Source organism: Ziziphus jujuba, chromosome 2, assembly GCF_031755915.1.
Source record: "Ziziphus jujuba cultivar Dongzao chromosome 2, ASM3175591v1".
NCBI classification, from domain to species: domain Eukaryota; kingdom Viridiplantae; phylum Streptophyta; class Magnoliopsida; order Rosales; family Rhamnaceae; genus Ziziphus; species Ziziphus jujuba.
Genome location: NC_083380.1, coordinates 31,995,517 through 32,016,111, shown reverse-complemented (window position 1 = coordinate 32,016,111; position 20,595 = coordinate 31,995,517). Strand labels below are relative to the sequence as shown.

Here is a 20,595-nt window from a genome sequence, read left to right as displayed (position 1 = left end):
TTTTTTTATCTGTTGTTTCAAAGAAACAAATGAAATTATATTAAAGAAAAGTATCATAAACATTTAAAAAATAAAAATAAAATAATAAGAAAATAAATAAAATAAACAAGAAGAATAAGCTACTAGGGCCCTTACTAAATTAAACTTTGCTAACTCATGTGCTGCAACATCATTGGCGTAAAAGTAAATAAAACTTTTCAAAAAGAGCCAGTAAAGACGAATATAATAATATAAGAGGTACTTCCACTGTAAAATTTTTATCATCCTCTATGATTCCTCTTACCACCAATAATGAAATGCTCCAGGAGACATTTACTTAAAAAGTGAAGTTAACATCAATTAATTTTAAGTGTAATCCATTTTTTTTTTTAGGGCTACTACTACTTTATCAAAAAATGTATATGCTTATGTGAAGGTTGGTAAAACATATCCATCTCAGTTACATGATTCTTGCTGTACGCGTATAGAGCACATGGCTATGGTCACATCTTGGATTCAGACAATTTGGTAAAACAGCAACAACATTTCCTACAAAGACCTACACAATCAATTTGTATACGGCTTTGAGCTTTCTTGGTTTCCAAGTTTTGCTCTCAAAGGCCAATTGGGTGAGCATTGCTACGTCCATGAATCCAACAAACAAGGTCCAGTGTGGTAAGGATATATAAGTAGAAGAAAGAATTATTATTTTTATGGAGTATGATTATGGTGTGAGCTAACAATATTTCTCTGTTTCTAATGTGTGGGTATCCGTATCATTCTTTATATTGAAAATTGTGAGGATCTTCTCTCATTATCCTAATTTACTACATTACCATCCTACAATCAGTTTTCAGATAGTACGCTTAATGCTGTTTACTAAATATGAAAATTGATTCTTGATAGCTTATTTGTGAGAATTCTTTGATATTCTATCAGATAGCATGCACCAAAAAAAAAATAAATAAAATGATTTGTCATCAGGATTTTTTGGGCATCTAATTTATTTAACTTTTTACTATTGGGTCTTCTTTGTTCTTGTACTTCTTCTTAGCATAGAAGTGCTCTCTCTTATATATTGGTAAATCCTTAATTTACATTTCCCAGCTTTTGTTCTAACATAAGCAATTTAAGAATTCAATTCTGTATAGGCAAATACATATAGTACGTTTGTTTATATATGGGGATTTGAATACAAGATTAATGCTGCAATTGCAATTAGATTGATGATTTCTATACTTTAATAAGACTTTAGTGGAACTGAAAAGCGTATATATACTAATTAAATGAAGTAGATCACACATTTGAAATTTATGTGACACATTTATTAACTATTGCTCTATCTGTAAGATAAGTTTTATGTATTCTTGTCAACTCAAAGTTGAGGTTTGGGAATAATTTTCCACCCACTTCGGTAAATTTTCCTGCAGCTTTGCTTCTAGAATGGAAATTCATACTTGGCATTCCAATTGTAATTGCGTTTTTTATCTACAAATGACGAAGGCAGCATTTATCAATGTATAATATGATTGAAGAATTCTTACAAACTAACAATAACCTTATGCCTATAAGGTACTCATATTCTGATATAAGAAAGATGTCTAGGGGTTTCAAGAACAAATTAGGGGAAGGAGGTTATGGTTCTGTCTATAAAGGAAAGCTTTGTAGTGGACATCTAGTAGCAATCAAGATGTTAGAAAAATCTAAAGCCAATGGGCAAGATTTCATCAATGAGTTTTCTACCATTGGAAGGATTCACCATGTCATATGTGGTGCAACTGGTTGGTTCTTGTGTTGAAGGATCAAAGCGTGCTCTTGTGTATGATTTTATTGTGTTGGTTGGTTATTTTGGTATATGTCATTATTTCTTTTTTCTTTAGAAGGAATTAACTCCTTAGATTGCAAGACAATGTGTGAAATTTCATGTGGAGTGGCTTGTGGTATTGAATATCTCCATCAAGGATGCAATATGCAAATCTTACATTTTGATATTAAACCGCATAACATTCTTTTGGATGAGAATTTTATTCCAAAGGTTTCTGATTTTGGACTTGCAAGGTTATGCCCATTAGACAATAGCATCGTGTCTCTAACTGCAGCAAGAGGAACCATGGGATACATAGCTTCAGTGCTATTTTACAAAAACATTGGAGGAGTTCCTCACAAAGCCGACGTTGATAGTTTTGGAATATTATTGATGGAAATGGCCAGTAACAGAAAGAATTTGAATGCAGCTGCAGAGCATACAAATAGCACTCGAAAGTTCTTATCATCTTTTATAATCCTCCACCACCAATAAAAAAATTGCTTCAGGAGACATTTAACATTTTTTTGGTTAATCAGGAGACAATTTACTTAAAAAGTGAAGTAAAACATTATCCATTAATTGTATTGTATATCCATGTTTATTTTTTATCTTATATTTTTTATTTTTTTTAAGAATTGTTTGTTTGAGGGTACGTATGCAACAAAGAAGAGAGTATATTTCTTGGCAATTTATTTTTTGTTAGGCTTTGGTTTTCTATGGGTCCAACGTTTCATAGTCTTCATGAACCAAGGCTTTCTGCTAAAGTACTTGCCACACCATTAGCTTCCCAGAATAAGGAAATGTTTCCAACAGATCAATATCCATATATATGTATATATAAATATATTTTTAAGATACTAATAACAGTCAGTTTTTCTATGTTTGACGAGATCAGAATGTTTTTTCGAGTTTTGAATTTCCAATTATAAATGAGCTAGGAAGAAGTCCTTGCCTTGGAAAAATCTTACATATAGATGGTGACAGTCAACAAACTTTTTCTACACGTAACATGGTCACCCAGTATTGATAAACTTCATATATGTGGAAGATATGAAGAAGTTTGGTATACATAGACTGTAGTTTGTTTTTGTTAAAGAACTCATAATTCATATATTCTTCCTCCTTCCTCAAATGGAAATTATTGGAAGACCTTCTTCACCCCTCACAGGTCTAGGCCTCGTTTTTCTTGTTTTAAACTGGATCATTGATAAAAGGACCATATGGAAAGTTTGAGTCCTTCCAAACGTGGCATTTTGCCGCTTGAGAAACAAAGATCTGGTTGAGAAACAGAACTCTCCTTTGATACCATAAACAAATAAAGGGAATAGAAATTATATTGAATAGAGAAATGCTCTTGCATATTTACAGACTTATCGCTTACAGAAGGAATAGATCCTATATTATATCCGTACAGTGCTAATGGATAATGATTCTCTCATTAAAGAAATTTTTAATCAGATTGTCAGGAAACACATCCTACTAATGTTGCCATTCGATTTTTGAAGTTTTTGGTGGATAAGAGTGTTTTAGGTAGTTTACATATTATAAAATCGAAGTTTTTCTATGTTTGACTAAAAGGGTTTATTTTTCTAGATTTGACTTTTCAATTCTGAATAGGGAAGGAGGACTGACTCCCGGGGTCCTTACCTTGGAAAAATCATCCATATGGATAGTGATAGTCAACAAATTTAATTGCCACATATATTTGATCAATAATAAACATCCCTTTATATGGTAGAATTCATATATATATATGTATATATATTTATGTATGTGTGTGTGTGTGGATGATATAAGTAGAAAATAGAGAAGGATAGACCCCAACTGATATCATCCCCCTCCACCAAAATGGAGATTGGAAGACCGTCTTCTTCACCATTCATAGGCCCAAGCAGCTTCATCTTTCTTGTTTTGATGGTTTTCCATATTCAAACTAGCTATGCAAAACATCATAATCATCATCTTTGCCCTGCATCTTCATGTGGAAATATACCCAATATAAGCTACCCTTTTCGGCTCCAAACCGATCCACCAAACTGCGGGAAGAAAGGCTATGAACTATCTTGCGAGAATAACAACAGTACTACTATCTTATACTTGTATTCGGGAAAATACCATGTCCATGCAATCAATTACGATAACTACACAATCCGACTGGCGGACGTCAATATTGACAAGGCTAATTGCTCCTTGGTACCTCCTTACTCTCTGTTCAAGTATAACTTCAGTTACGGAGATCCATATTTAATTAGGATGAATACAGACAGTGAATCATATTCACTTTCAGAAGCTATAACATTCGTCAAGTGTGAACATCCAGTTAAGTCTCCTCTTTACATACCCACCGATCCATGCATTAATTGGAGTGGTGCTGCTAGTGCTACCTTATCCAAAGAGGAATACTACTCTTACGTGAAGGTTGGTGGAACAAGTACATCGGAGATAGGGGATTCTTGCCGTATAGAGCTGATGGTTATGATCACATCACGACTGCAGAGAATTTGGGAAAAAAGCAGCACCAACATTTCCTACAAAGACATACACAATCAACTTGTATACGGCTTTGAGCTTTCATGGTTGCCAAGTTTTGCTAATAATGTTTATTCTGGTGACAGTTGCTATGTCAAAGGTTCCAACAACAGGGTCGATTGTAAGGATATATAGAAGCCTGATTTTTTTTTTTTTTTTTTTTTTTGTATTAGATTGTGGAATTAATAGAGTTTTCACTACCTTTAAGAGATATATAATATAATAATGGTGTGAGCTGGCAGTGTTAATTTCTGTTTCTCACTGTAGGCGATGATGGGATTAATATTTTTTGGAAGATTCTCAGTGAGTATCCTCTCTCAAGTCTCAACATCCTAATATACTATTACTATCCTAGAAAGAAACAGTTTTCACAAACTGCTTGATAAATACGAAAAATCTAATTTTTGATTGTTTATTTGTGAGAATTTTCTATGATCCTATATATCTTCTAACAATTAAATCTGCACACACAAAGCCTTTTTACTTGATTGATTTATGCAGGATCATTTTTTTTGGACATCTAATTTATTAACCTCTCTTACTTGGTTCGTTTTTGGTCTTGTAGCTCTCATTTTGGGGGTGCTCCTCCTGATCGGTAAATCCTTAATTTACAACTCCCTTTTTTTTCTAGCATGAGTACTTTAACAATTTAACTCTCTATATGCAAATCAGTGTCGTACATCTATCTACTTTGTGTATAAATCGAATTAGAATCCTTTGTTTGTTTTTTTTCCTCTGTCCTTGTCCTATACTTGTTTTTCAATCCTGATTTGTCAATTTTAATGAATGATATAAAATCATTTTATCAACCAAAAAAAAAAAAAATGGAAGATCAGAAAGATAAATAAATTCAAATTAAATATGTATGGATATATATTTCAAATGTTAAAAAGCAAACATGAAAGAAAAACAAGTAGAAGATCTCAAATATGTAAAAATATGAGAATAAGGAATTAATACAACAAGATCAATGAGATTCATGATTTTATGATTCTTATTCTTTGACACTGGGACTGTCAGAGAAGGGATGATGATTTTATTACTTGAACATAATTTTGAATTGAAAAGCAAATATACTAAACAATTCAAATTTGGGACATTGATTAACTATTGCTCTATCTGTTAAGAAAATTTTTATACATGCAGTTTTAAAACTATACATTGATAATTATCAAATAACTCATTTGGTATATATTTTCCTACAGCTATGTGGAGCGGAGTAAAATTTGTTCTTGGGATTCCATTTGTAATTGCATTTCTTATATGCAAATGGCGAAGGCGACATTTATCAATGTATAACATTATCGAAGAATTCTTACAAACTAACAACGATCTTATGCCTATAAGGTATTCATACTCTGAAATCAGAAAGATGACTAAGGGTTTCAAGGACAAACTAGGTGAAGGAGGTTATGGTTCTGTCTATAAAGGAAAACTTCGTAGTGGACGTTTTGTAGCAATCAAGATGTTAGAGAAATCCAAGGCTAATGGCCAAGATTTCATCAATGAAGTTTCTACCATTGGAAGGATTCACCACGTCAATGTCGTGCAGCTTGTTGGTTTTTGTGCTAAGGGATCAAAACGTGCTCTTGTATACGATTTTATGCCTAATGGATCTCTTGACAAATATCTTTTTTCTCAAGACAGAATTAGCTCCTTAGACTGCAAGACAATGTGTGAAATCTCATGTGGAGTGGCTCGTGGTATTGAATATCTTCATCGAGGATGCAACATGCAAATTCTGCATTTTGATATCAAGCCGCACAACATTCTTTTGGATGAGAAATTTATTCCAAAGGTTTCTGATTTTGGGCTTGCAAGATTATCCCCATTAGGCAATAGCATTGTCTCTCTTACCGCAGCGAGAGGAACCATGGGATACATAGCTCCAGAGTTGTTTTACAAGAATATTGGAACAATTTCTAACAAAGCAGATGTTTATAGTTTCGGAATGCTATTGATGGAAATGGCTAGTAGAAGAAAGAATTTGAATGCATGTGCAGATCATACAAGTCAAATTTACTTTCCTTCGTGGATCTATGATCAATTCAAGGAAGGAAACAACATTGAAATGGGCGATGCAACAGAGGATGAATCAAAAATAAGAAAGAAGATGATTATAGTTGCATTATGGTGTATACAGATGAATCCAAATGATCGACCAACAATGAACAGAGTCAAAGAGATGCTTGAGGGAGATGTTGAAAGCCTGCAAATGCCTCCAAAGCCTTTTGTATGTCCACACGAAAAGCCTGTCAATGATGAAGGGGTCAAAACAGATTCAAGATACTTAACAACAGCTTCATGTCATGACGAGTCCGAAGAGATTAGTCAAATTATAGAATCAAGTTAAAGAGATAAAATCTAAGAATGGTAGGTTTGTTGTTTTCACATTTACTATGTCAAATATATGCTTTTATCCCTTTACTTGTTTTAGAAACAAATTTTCATTTACGATGCCATAAGACTCTGTATTAAATTAGTATTTTCCTTTCTAGAAGCAAAGTAATTTATATATTGAGGGATGATTCCGATTGGTCTACTAAAACTTGACCACAAATACGAGACAATAAGAATGATCATAAAAATCCCACTTATTGTTTACAAAGACCATTATTTTAATGTTTCAATCTGTACTTCAAAAATAAAAAAATAAAAAGTTCTATACTTCTTTGTTTGCAAGTCATTAAGTTCACGATTCTTCTCTTCTCATTATCTCATACCATGTGAAAATGGAGAAACCAATTTTTTCCAATGAAAAATCAATAATGTTAAAGATATGAAAAGTTTATGTGGTAAAAATGATATATTATTATTCTATTGGTTGACAAATATATATTTATATATAACTTAAATATAGATATGTTTAATTTTTTTTAATGATTTATTTAGCTTCTTAATGAATAAATGTAATTAAATATTAAAATCAATAAAATAATACTATGTTATTTTATTATATTATTTGGTTAATTATTTGATGTCTCGCAACATTATTAATTAAAAATATTATGTGTGAATGTAAGTAGTAATCATTATTTTTTTTCACTCAAAAGGCAAAAAAAAAAAAATCAAAATTTGTATTTTAATAAGGAAATTTTGTAATTAATCTTCCAAAAATATATAAATAAACAAATTGCATTTGGGCTATTAAAAAAAAAAAAAAAAAACTTTTATTCATTTATTGTAAATGGTCAAAACAGGCATGTTCTAAGCTCTGACTTCGCTTTGGTAGTTTTCCCCATTTCAAAGTCTACCAATTCGCTCTGGTAGTTTTACCACATCGTTTCTACTAAATCTACCAAGCCCTTCTCTTCTTTCCCTCGAAACTGTCTCTGAAGCAGAGCAACCAAACATGGAGTTGAATGTTCTTGGAGGTTTGGGTTTAGCCAAGCCCATAACGACCATGATTACGATGATGATGCCGAAGAAACCTGCGGTTCTATGCCACTATCCATGCCCAGACAGAGCTTTTGCAGCTTTATCAGCTCACCTTTTCTTCTCTGCTGCTTATCTTCTGGTGATGTTCTTCCCCAACAATGTCTGCAACCCCATCGTTTCCAATCAACTCCCTCTTCCTGAAATCAGCGATATTTACCTTCTAGACTTCGTGGATCCATCAGGGTTCAAAATCTCTTCCAAGGTCAGCAGAGTGGTGGTTTCGGATCACCATAAGGCCGCAGTGGAGGGTCTTTGCGGTGAGAGTTCTTGTTGAATATGGAGAGGGTTATTGATATCCGGAGGAGTGGAGCTACTATTGCTTTTGATTATTTCAAGGAAAGAGCTGGTAGTGGTCTAAAAGATTTGAATGTTAATTCGATGTGGGTTTGAAATTTGAATCCATCTTTGTTCAAGCAGGTAATTTTTTTTTTATCGGTTTATTGGTTTTTGAATTTTTTTTTTTTTTTTTTTTTTTAAAGCTATAAAGCTAAGAAGTTCTCTCTTTATTTGGGTGTATAAGGATTTTGCAGTTGCTTTGTTTGAATTTGGAGGATGTAATTAATCAGGGATTGACCAGCTTATCCTAAAAGCAGGAAACGATTCTCTCGGTCAATCGTATGAGATTGCTCTTATGGGTGGAGCATTTGGAGATTGCCTGGTATAGTCAATATATCCTTCTCTCCCTCCAAACATGGGTCAATGAAGCATTTTTATATATGTTCTTGTACTTATTTGCTTCAGAGTGTAGAAATGTTGTGTTAGGTACAAGTGAATTGATGACTGAATTCTTAGTGTACGGTCCTGTTAAGTTTATACATTTGTTTATGTTAGACTTGTCCTTCTATGCATAGGCCATGATTGCTGATTCTGTATCAGATTTGAGGAGTGAACTTGGACATCAATTAGCCAACACAAGCCGTAATCTAAAGTTGAGGTATACAGCTATCTACCTACAAATATGATTGTTGATATATTTCTAACATATTTTTCTGTCTCTTTTTAACATTCATTGATTAGACTGTTCTGTTTTCTATGTAATTAGTTGACTGCAATTTATTCCGAGAAAATAAGTAGGCTTGGAGTGGACTTTAGTTTCAATCTAGTCTAAAAGTTGTTATTTTGCTAGATGCACAAATAGTTGTTGACTTCTTGTGGGCCTGAAGCAACGTAAGGACTTAAATGGCATCGATGTGTACAATAGATTCGCACCTTTCATTCGAGAGATTTGTTTTCTTGAAGAATTTCTGCTCTTTTCTCCTTTGAATGCATTGATTATTGGCACGCCCTGTTTAAGCATTTACATGCCAGTTTTCTCGTTTTTATAATTCCTATGGAAAAGCAATGCTGAGGACTAAAACTGGTATGTGTGGTGTTAATTGCTTAGAGCTATTCTTTCTGGAGTTATAATGTGGTAGACTGTTCTTTTCTCCAGTAATATATTTTCATGCAACAGAGAAATCATACCTTAGTTCTTTCTGGTAAATTGGATAAGCCCCCTTGTCAGAGTAAATAACAGTCAGTCACTTGGTCATTGGAGATCACTTCAACTCTATAATGATGTGACTCAGATAATACACCTAATCTTTTCCTTGGTCAAGGATTTAATGTCATTACTTCCGTACATTTGTGTGCCTACTTTCTTTTGATTATCTTTGAAGTGTTACAACTAAAAATGCCTCTAGTGTCACAACTAAAGGACTATAGGGGGTTGCGGAATAATATAAGAATTGCTGCCAACCAAAGAAGTCTTATGTACAAGCCACTAAAAGATGTGAATTGAATAGCTCTTATGAAAGCTCCAATTTTTAACTATTACATTGTCAGAATCTCCCATGGAGAAGAATTCTAGCTTAGTCTCACCATTAAAGGATACAGAAGAATTCTAGCACAGTATCACTTTTAAAGGATACAGAACACGCTTCCGTCTTACAATACACAGTTTAAAAGAGCAGTGGCTGACCTGGTGAAGACCCAGATGGTGATCATTGAGGGTTTATTCATGGGTCAGCCATGGGGCCGATGACTACTTTTGCTTGTTGATGCCTAATGGCACTAGTTTGGTATTGAATTGTAGTTGATTGACTAGAACGAATTGCTGGAGAAGCCTTGCAGTTTGTCTTGGTCAATTCCTGTTTCCTGTTCAAAGTGGTTTTTTTTTTTTTTTTTTTTTTTTTTTTGGGCTGATACTTAAGTGTCTTGTTTTCTATCTATTTAATTGGCTTCATATGCAGAGTTAGTTCCACTTTGTAATAGCTTAAAAGTTTTTCAAATTAATTGTAAGGCTACCTTAGTCTAAAACCAGAATGGCCACTAACAACAATGGTAGACCGGGGAGTTGATAGAGAGAGGGATGAAAAAAATATAATGCAGAGGCAAACTAATTATGGGATGGCTATGCTTTAATAACAATGATGATGAATTTTAAATAATATGTGTGAAAATTTAATGGAAATTTGGCAGAGGAGCACTACAATATGTAATTTCCTTCTTTTTGTATGGTTTCGAGAATCGACCAAGCAACGAATTGGTGGCCCAGGTGACTCAGAGCTCCCTTCTCACCGATACCAATACTCTTCAAATTCGATATCCTTTTGTAGTGACCCTGTGATAAGGGCTTTATAAGTCTTCGTTGACCACCCTTGTCGCAATGACTGGAGTATTTTTAATATAGACATTTGAATATTTTTATGAAATTTTTTTAAGTGATTACGTTTGCAAAGTTAATGAAATCCTATTAAATTTTATAGAGTTGCAGAATGATGAAAGATTGTCAAACTTTTATATGCTTTCATTTTGAAAGATTTCTATAGGTATGGATAGGTTTTCATTGACATTGATAAACATTCATTGACTACTAAATATAAAATATACTTTGTATTCTCAAAATTATACATATACCTCATGTGAATAAAAATATTTTATTTCGTTTAAAAAAAATTTTTTTTCAAAATTTAAAAATAAAGGAGGCATTTTACTTTTTTTTATTTTTTATTTTATTGTTTCAAAGAAACAAGTGAAATTATATTAAAGTATCATAAACATTTTAAAAAATAAAAATAAAAATAATAAGAAAATAAATAAAATAAGCAAGAAGAATAAGCTGCTAGAGCCCTTACTAAATTAAACTTTGCTAACTCATGTGCTGCAACCGATTGGCGTAAAAGTAAATAAAACTTTTCAAAAAGAACCAGTAAAGACGAATATAAGAATATAAGAGGTTCTTCCACCGTAAAATTTTTATCATCCTCTATGATTCCTCTTACCACCAATAATGAAATGCTTCAGGAGACATTTTAATTAAAAAGTGAAGTTAACATCAATTAATTTTAAGTGTATATCCATTTTTTTTTAGTTTAAACAAGAATGTTTGTTTGAGGGTATACAATGAAGAAGAGAGAAAATGTAGACCCATATCTTTTTCGGATGGATATTCAAAATGGAAATTATTGGTATGGGAAATTAGTTTCCGAGGCTGTGACTTTCTTGAAGTGTGAAATTCCGGTGGAGTCTCCTCTTTATAAAGCCATTACTGCTCCTCCATGCACTATTAGTAGTAGAGCTACTACTACTTTATCAAAAAATGAATATGCTTATGTGAAGGTTGGTCAAACATATCCATCTGAGTTACATGATTCTTGCCGTATAGAGCACATGGCTATGATCACATCTTGGAATCAGAGAACTTGGGAAAACAGCAACAACATTTCCTACAAAGACCTACATATTCAATTTGTATACGGCTTTGAGCTTTCTTGGTTGCCAAGTTTTGCTCCCAAAGGCCAATTGTGTAAGCATTGCTACGTCCATGAATCCAACGACAAGGTCCAGTGTGGTATAAGTAGAAGAAAGAATTATTATTATTATTATCATTTTTATGGAATATGATTATGGTGTGAGCTAACATATTTCTCTGTTTCTAATGTGTAGGTATCAGTATCATTCTTTATATTGAAAATTGTGAGGATCTTCTCTCATTATCCTAATATACTATATTACCATCCTACAATCAGTTTTCAGATAGTACTGCTTAATGCTGTTTACTAAATATGAAAAACTGATTTTTTTTTTATTTTTTTTTTTTTTGGGGGGATGAAAATTGATTCTTGTTAGTTTATTTGTGATAATTCTTTGATATTCTATCAGATGGCATGCACAAAAAAAAATAAAATGATTTGTCATCAGGATTTTTTGGGCATCTAATTTATTTAACTTTTTTTTTTACTATAGGGTTTTCTTTGTTCTTGCAGTTCTTCTCAGCATCGAAGCACTCTCTCTATTTTTTTTTTTTTTTTTTGGCTGCTAACCCCTATGTATTCTTGTAGGTCAGACATTTGGAATTTATGTGACACATTAATCAACTATTGCTCTCTCTCTGTAGGATAAGTTTTTTGTATTCTTGTCAACTCAAAGTTAAAGTTTGGGAATAATTTTCCACCCAATTCGGTAAATTTTCCTGCAGCTTTGCTTCTAGGATGGAAATTCATACTTGGCATTCCAATTGTAATTGCATTTTTTATCTACAAATGGCGAAGGCGGCATTTATCAATGTATAATATGATTGAAGAATTCTTACAAACTAATAATAACCTCATGCCTTTAAGGTACTCATATTCTGATATGAGAAAGATGTCTAGGGTTTTCAAGAACAAATTAGGGGAGGGAGGTTATGGTTCTGTCTATAAAGGAAAGCTTCGTAGTGGACGTCTAGTAGCAATCAAGATGTTAGAAAAATCTAAAGCCAATGGGCAAGATTTCATCAATGAGGTTTCTACCATCGGAAGGATTCACCATGTCAATGTGGTGCAACTGGTTGGCTATTGTGTTGAGGGATCAAAGTGTGCTCTTGTGTATGATTTTATGTCTAGTGGATCTCTTGATAAATATCTTTTTTCTTCAAAAGGACTTAGCTCCTTAGATTACAAGACAATGTGTGAAATTTCATGTGGAGTGGCTTTTGGTATTGAATATCTCCATCAAGGATGCAATGTGCAAATCTTGCATTTTGATATTATACTGCATAACATTCTTTTGGATGAGAATTTTATTCCAAAGGTTTCTGATTTTGAACTTGCAAGGTTATGCCCATTAGACAATAGCATCGTGTCTCTAACTGCAGCAAGAAGAACCGTGGGATACATAGCTCTAGAGCTATCTTATAAAAACATTGGAGGAGTTTCTAACAAAGCCGATGTTTATAGTTTTGGAATGTTATTGATGGAAATGGCCAGTAGAAGAAAGAATTTGAATGCAGTTGCAGAGCATACGAGTCAAATTTATTTTCCTTCATGGATTTACGACCAATTCAATAAAGGTAATGACTTAGAAAAGGGAGATGCAACAGAGGATGAATAAAAAATAAGAAAGAAGATGATTATAGTGGCATTATGGTGTATACAAATGAAACCAAGTGATCGACCATCAATGAACAGAGTCAAAGAGATGCTTGAGGGAGAAGTTGAAAGTTTACAAATGCTTCCAAAGCCTTTTCTATGTCCAGAAGAAAATACTGCAAATGATAAAGGGGTGAAATCAAATTCAAGATGCTCAATAACATCTTCAAATGATGATTCTGAAGAGATTATTCAGATTCTGGATGCAAAATAAGAGATATATCACATTCATTAGTTGTGGTCGTCGTCTTTTTTGTTTTTTGCTGTAAAGGGTAAGGTTAAGGTCCTCAAATCAGATTCTCATTTGCTACGACAAATGTGCTGTTAGATTTACTTTTACATTATCAGATACGAACATGCTTTATTATTATTATTATTATTATTATTACTATGTTTATCATCTTTGGTGTTATGCATCAAATCCTGCATGAATAATTTTTGTATTTACAAATCAACCAATTTGTAGACATAGAGTGAATTTATGTTTGATGCTTTCAGATTGGCTCAAAAAAATTAGTAAGGAATACAGAAACATTAGGAACTGTATTTTTTTTTTTAATTTAAAAAAAAAAAAAAAAAAAAAAAAAAAAAAAGATGATAAACAAAATCAAACTCATTACCTGGTGAATTGGTATCTACAATTGGCAGTGATTTGCAAATGCCACAAACTCAAATTGAAGGTAAATAGAGGTTGTACATTACCTCAATGCTTCTCGAACATGAAATTGAATTTTTAGTAGATTAATTTCCTTTCTCAATACAACATGGAAAAATATCATTCAAATGGATTGGCCTTTCATAATCTTCATGAATCCAAGGCTTTTAGCTAAAATTTTGTTCTTGTATTTACCTTTTTAATTTTGGGATCATTTTATCAGGTTTTTTTAGTGAAAGAGGGGAGCTATATCACCAATCAAAATTCTAGGGTCATTTTATTACCTGCAAAATTGTAGTTGCAATTTCTTGATTAATTCTTTTCATAGGGACCATTCACTGCTTCCCATGCTTCTTCAGACTGGAATTGCTCATTGAAAGTCGAGAAGCTTAAGATTGTTATAAACGTAGAACAGAGGAAACTAATTAAATAAATAATAAATAAAAAAAGGAAGAGGAATAAGATAGGTACTAAGGCCCTTACTCAATCTAAATCATATGTACATGTTTTTTGCATTAAACATTGCTAATTTATGCTACAACATTATTGACTTTATAAGTAAAAAGTAAACAAAACATTTTCAAAAAGGAACCAGTAAAGAGGAATAATATGTTCTTGCACTCAAAAGTTCTTTAAAAAATTGCTTCAGGAGACATTTAACTTTTTTCTTTTTTGGTGAATCAGGAGACATTTTACCTAAAAAGTGAAGTAAAACATTATCCATTAATTGTATTGTATATCCATGTTTATTTTTTGTTTTCTATTTTTTTTAAAGAATTGTTTGTTTGAGGGTACGTATACAACAAAGAAGAGAGTATATTTCTTGGCAATTCATTTTTTGTTAGGCTTTGGTTTTCTGCTAAAGTACTTGCCACATCATTCAAAAAAAAAAACAAACAAAATGTTTCCAACAGATCAAAATCCATATATATATATATATTATTAAGATATTAATAATATTCAGTTTTTCTATGTTTGACAAGTTCAAACAGAGTTTTTTCTAGTTTTGAATTTCCAATTATAAACGAGCTAGGAAGAAGTCCATGACTTGGAAAAATCTTACATATAGATAGTGACAGTCAACAAACTTTTTCCACTGTCATTAAATAACATGGTCACCCACCATGTACACTTCATATATGTGGATGATATATATGAAGAAGATGATATACATAGACTATAGGTCGTTTGTGACAAATCCAAATGCGAAGTATCAAAAGACCCTCTTCACCATTCACGGGTCTAGGCCTCCTCTTTCTTGTTTTAAACTGGAGCATTGATGAAAGAACCATATAGAAAGTTTGGGTTTTTCAAAAAGAGGCATTTTGCTCCTTGAGCAAGAAAGATCTGGTTGAGAAACAAAACTCTGCTCTGATACCATAAATAAATAAAGGGAATAGAAATGATATGAATAGATAAACGCTCTTGCATATTTACAGACTTATCTCGTACAAAAGGAATGGATAATGATTCTCTCATTCAGAAAATTTTTGTTCAGATTGTCAGGATACACATCCCACCAATGTTGCCATACGATTTTAGAAATTCTTTTGTTGGATAAGAGAATTTTAGATAGTTTAGATATTATATAATGGAAATGTTTCTATGTTTGACAAAAAGAGTTTATTTTCTGGTTTTGACTTTTTCAATTCTGAATGGGGAAGAAGACCTGACCCCTGGGGTCCTAGCCTTGGAAAATTCATCCATATGGATAGTGATAGCCGACAAACTTAACTGCTACATTTATTGATCAATAATAAACATCATGTATCTATATATCTATATATATGTGGATGAAATAAGAAGAAAATAGAGTAGGATAGACCCAATTGATATCCTTCCTTCTCCCCCAAAAAGGAGATTGGAAGACCCTCTTCTTCACCATTCATAGGCCTAGCAGCTTCATCTTTTTTGTTTTGATGGTTTTCCATCTTCAAACTAGCTATGCAGAACAACGTGATGATCATCTTTGCCCTGCATCTTCATGTGGAAATATACCCAATGTAAGCTACCCTTTTCGGCTTCCAACCGATCCACCAAACTGCTGGAAGAAAAGGTATGAACTATCTTGTGAGAATAACAACTGTTCTACTGTCTTAAACTTGTATTCAGGAAAATACCATGTCCGTGCAATCGATTACGATAACTACACAATCCGACTGGCTGATGTCAATATTGACAAGGCTAATTGCTTCACCGTACCACTTTACTCCTTGGCCGCATATAACTTCATTGACGAATCTCCATATTCAGGATCATTTTTTTTGAATGATAACGGAAAAACTTTGGATAACATCTCACTTTCAGAGGTTATAATATTCATCAAGTGTGAAAATCCAGTTGAGTCTCCTCTGTATGTACCCACTGATCCATGCATTAATAGTAGCAGTGCTGCTAGTACTACCTTATCCAAAGAGGAATATTACTCTTATGTGAAGGTTGGTGGAACAAATACATTGGAGTTAGAGGATTCTTGCCGTATAGAGCTGATGGTTATGATCACATCACGATTGCAGAGAATTTCGGAAAACAGCAGCACCAACATTTCCGACAGAGACATACACAATCAACTTGTATATGGCTTTGAGCTTTCCTGGTTGCCAAGTTTTGCTAAAAATGATAAAGGGGATTGCCATGTAGAGGGCTCCAACAACATGGTCCATTGTAAGGATATTTAGAAGCTCGATTTTATTTTTTTTTATTGGATTATGGAATTAATATAGTTTCCACTCCATTTAAGATGCACAATATAGTAATGGTGTGAGCTGACAATGATAATTTCTGCTTCTTACTGTAGGCTATAGCGATGATTGGCGTACTAATACTCCGACCATTCTTAAAATTGCCTGTAAGTGTCCTCTCTCAAGTCTCAACATCCTAATATACTATTACTATCCTAGAAAGAAACAGTTTTCACAAACTGCTTGATAAATATGAAAAATCTAATTTTTGATAGTGTATTTGTGAGAATTTTCTATGATCCTATATATCTTCTAAAAATTAAATCTGCACACACAAAGGATTTTTACTTGATTGATTTATTCAGGATCATTTCTTTTTTATGGACATCTAATTTATTAACATCTTTTACTTGGTTCTTTTTTGGTCTTGTAGTTCTCGTTTTCTTCGTGGTCCTCGGCGTGTTCCTATCGATCGGTAAATCCTTAATTTACAACTCCCATTTTTGTCTAACATGAGTAATTTAAAAATTTAACTCTCTATATGCAAATCTGTAATATACGGTGAATTTATATATATATATATATATATATTTTAAGAAGGCTTTATAACTATTTTTTTTAAAAGAAAAAAAAAAGGTTTTATAACTATTTTTTTTTTTTAACAAAAAAGAGGGTATTTTATTCTATTTTTGGTTTTATAAAAGGAAGGAAAAATACATATATTTTACTTTACATTGTTTTCAACTCTGCACCACTAGGGTATTGGGTAAGTCTTCTTATTCTTTTTCTTTTTCTTCTAGGCCTAAAAGCTCTTAGGGTTAATAGTAAGGGCTTCCGATCTTAATTTAGGACTTTGGTATTCATTTAAGATTGTTAGGGATCCAGTATCTTTGGAGATTTCGATTTCTAATCAAGTTTTGAAGCATAGGAAGGAAAATCCTAAATCTCTGAGGTTGATCAAGGTTGGTTTTTCTGATCCTTTTATGTTATATGAGATTTTTTGAGATGTTTTGGGGTTATAGAATAATTGATTAAGGCTAATTTGAAGTATTATTATTGAAACCCTAATCTGGAATTTATATGGGGATCTGTACAGAGTGATTTTTTGAATTTGTTTAAAATATTTAAAAGTTTATTTTGGAACTAAAATTTATATGGATGAAAATAGACATGTTTATGAATCTATAGAAATTTATTTGGGTTGATTTGGATATGTTTTCAATTTATTATGAAATTATAAATTTATACATTCTGTCTAGTTTTTCTGTGTGACTCCAATATGGTTCGTATGTAAAAATTTCAAAACAGATTCAAACAAAATTATTTTTATCTGAAATTTTTATACTTTTTCCTCTATATGTCTAATATTAGTATAAAAAATTTAGCTTCAAATTCTTTATATTTTGGTCGTGGTGATTTTCTGAGTTACCTATGTCCAGCTGTCTGAATTTATTTTCTGATCTGTTTAGTAAAGAATAAAATTCGATTTAAAATAGTTTTCAATATTTATTTGACCTAATAATTTTTATATAGAATTCTTACTATATATAGTTAAACTTTGTAAAATTTTACTACTTTTGGAATAATCTTGTATTTTTAATGAATTTTTATGTAGACTGGACTCCCTGTGAAATGCTGATTTTCAGTTTCTATCAATTAGTTACCAAATTTAATTTGACAATGTTTGCGATCTTTGTTTGGCTTTTAAAATTTTATATGAGTATATATAAGTTTCTTGTTTTAATCTGTAAAATTTCAAATGGATACAAAATTTCATGAAAGAGAAACAAATTGAACATTAAATGAAAGTTTCTGATAGTTTCATTATTTCTTTGTTAAATTTTCAATGAGTTTTGAATAGTTTTTCATTATTATTTTATAAAATTATTTTAATCACAGTTACTTATGCATGTGTACAGTACCCTCATAATTTTTCAGACTTAGATGATGTCGTTGAATAAAGAATTAATTTCTTGTTTAGAGACTAATTATGGATTAATAAGCTTTTATTCGGCTTTTAGTGAATTGATCTTGTTCTAGGCTTATGATTTTAAGATTTGAGGGCTAGGCTATGATGATCTTATGATATCAACTCTTATTCATTTAGTTTGAATTTAAGAGCTTGATTATGGGATTTATATGAAAGATAATTATGGTATATGATGGTTCTGCTTTATACTGATGAGAGATTGTTGGTATTATCCATAGGTTGTTAATCTTTTATGGACTTTGCTGATCAAGGTAAGTTACTGGATTTTTTAAAAACTGAAACCATAGCAAATATGTACTTATGTTATTGACTTACTTATGTTTTCTATAAATTTATGTTTTATGAGATATATATGTATTGCACAAAGAAATTATTGGATTACTGATATTTGTATTTTTGCTTTGATTGTTGGTACTTAGTAGGCATTTATGTGATACGTTATGATATGTTACGATATGTTTTCGAGTGTTGAAATGAATCATGTAAGGGTATTTTCTCTAGTGAGTTATGGTTCTTTACCTTCGGATTTAAACGTATTGTTTCATGTGGGAGGACCTATTGATGATCACAGTAGAGGTATGACTTATATCTTCGAGTATGAGTGTTTGATTTAAAATTTATGTTTCCCCACTTGTTACATGCCTTACACTAGAGTTATATGGATTACTGATAGGTAATAGTATGTTATGCCAAGTCCTACTAGGTAGTTGACAACTATAGTTTATAAGAAAATTATGTTTACGTTGGTAAAGATTATTTTTTGATATATATTTGTCATCATTTTATGTATTTTCTTATTTTTGTATTTATGAAAAACCCAATAGCATGTTGAGTTTTATACTTATTATTTATTGTTATGGTTTCAGGTACTCCATAGTTTCAAGATAGCTGGATTTGGTATATAATAATGGTGTTTAGTTGCTTTTATTTTTATATTAGTTAGTTTGAAAGACTTTTTGGGTGTTGGAGATTATTTTTGTTCATGTTCTTTGGAAATATTTAAGATATTGTTTATTAATGATGTTTGAAGAGTTTTTATGTTCCGCTTATAAGTCTTATTAAGTGTTTTAAGTATGATTTTTATCACATTTCAAATATTATAGACTTGGAGTGTGACAAAATCAGTGTCGTACATCTAACTACTTTATGTATAAATTGAATTAGAATCCTTTGTTTGTTTTTTTTGTTTTTTGTTTTGTTTTGTTTTTTATCCTTTGTCTTATACTTGTTTTTAATCATGATTTGTCAATTCAATGAATGATATAAAACCATTTTATCAACAAAAATAAAAAATTGGAAAGATAAATAAATTCAAATTAAATATGTAAGGATATATATTTCAAGTGTAAAAAAACAGCATAGAAGAAAAACAAGTAGAGGATCTCAAATATATAAGAACATGAGAATAAGGAATTATTACAACAAGATCAATTAGATTCATGATTTTATCATTTTTCCATTATTATTCTTTGACATTGGGGCTGTATGAGAAGAGATGATGATTTTATTACTTGCACATAATTTTGAGCTGAAAAGCAGATATACTAAACAATTCAAAATTGTGACATCGATTAACTATGTGTTAAGAAAATTTTTATACATGCAGTCTTAAAACTGTACATTGATAATTATCGAATAACTCCTTTTGCATACATTTTCTTACAGCTTTGTTAAGCTGTACTCTATTAGAAACTGCATCTCTCATCTGCAAATTGGCAAGGCAACATTTACCAATATATGACATTATTGAAGAATTCTTACAAACTAACAACGATATTGTGCCTGTAAGGTATTTGTACTCCGATATTAGAAAGATGACTAATGGTTTTAAGGACAAACTTGGTGAAGGAGGTTATGGTTCTGTCTATAAAGGAAAGCTTCGTAGGTTATGGTTCTGTCTATTAAGCCGCACAACATTCTTTTGGATGAGAATTTTATTCCAAAGGTTTCTTATTTCAGGCTTGCAAGATTATCCCCATTAGGCAATAGCATTGTCTCACTTACCGCAGCAAGAGGAACCATGGGATACATAGCTCCAGAGTTGTTTTACAAGAATATTGGAGTAGTTTCTAACAAAGCAGATGTTCATAGTTTCGAAATGCTATTGATGGAAATGGCTAGTAGAA

The 20,595-nt window shown here is 31.8% G+C and overlaps 3 protein-coding genes and 2 pseudogenes across 19 annotated transcripts; all 5 read left to right on the top strand.

Annotated features, from left to right (window-relative positions):
* The first annotated feature begins 1,576 nt into the window (after nt 1-1,576).
* LOC125422740 (rust resistance kinase Lr10) lies at nt 1,577-2,278 on the top strand. Its single transcript, XM_048474870.2, has 2 exons — nt 1,577-1,760; nt 1,860-2,278. The coding sequence occupies exons 1-2, from the start codon at nt 1,577-1,579 to the stop codon at nt 2,276-2,278; spliced, it is 603 nt and encodes a 200-aa protein (XP_048330827.2).
* A 1,299-nt stretch (nt 2,279-3,577) lies between these two features.
* LOC107419390 (rust resistance kinase Lr10-like) lies at nt 3,578-6,863 on the top strand. Its single transcript, XM_048474141.2, has 4 exons — nt 3,578-4,436; nt 4,583-4,618; nt 4,881-4,910; nt 5,521-6,863. The coding sequence occupies exons 1-4, from the start codon at nt 3,635-3,637 to the stop codon at nt 6,666-6,668; spliced, it is 2,016 nt and encodes a 671-aa protein (XP_048330098.2). The 5' UTR covers nt 3,578-3,634; the 3' UTR covers nt 6,669-6,863.
* Nucleotides 6,864-7,487: 624 nt separating this feature from the next.
* Nucleotides 7,488-10,495, top strand: LOC112491622 (uncharacterized; annotated as a pseudogene).
* Nucleotides 10,496-11,137: 642 nt separating this feature from the next.
* Nucleotides 11,138-13,564, top strand: LOC132800797 (rust resistance kinase Lr10-like; annotated as a pseudogene).
* A 2,032-nt stretch (nt 13,565-15,596) lies between these two features.
* Nucleotides 15,597-19,651, top strand: LOC107419536 (LEAF RUST 10 DISEASE-RESISTANCE LOCUS RECEPTOR-LIKE PROTEIN KINASE-like 2.1). 17 transcript variants are annotated; one of them, XR_009635834.1, is made up of 6 exons: nt 15,600-16,462; nt 16,596-16,646; nt 16,913-16,954; nt 17,357-17,441; nt 18,688-18,720; nt 19,336-19,651. XR_009635834.1 is itself a non-coding variant. In XM_060814784.1 (5 exons), the coding sequence occupies exons 1-5, from the start codon at nt 15,718-15,720 to the stop codon at nt 17,321-17,323; spliced, it is 783 nt and encodes a 260-aa protein (XP_060670767.1). In that variant the 5' UTR covers nt 15,598-15,717; the 3' UTR covers nt 17,324-19,651. The 17 variants fall into 17 exon arrangements, 9 of the variants coding, with proteins under 9 accessions (XP_060670767.1, XP_060670766.1, XP_060670761.1 ...); XR_009635833.1 differs by having other exon boundaries at nt 17,280-17,441; XR_009635838.1 differs by having other exon boundaries at nt 15,602-16,462; nt 17,349-17,441.
* Nucleotides 19,652-20,595: the final 944 nt, after the last annotated feature.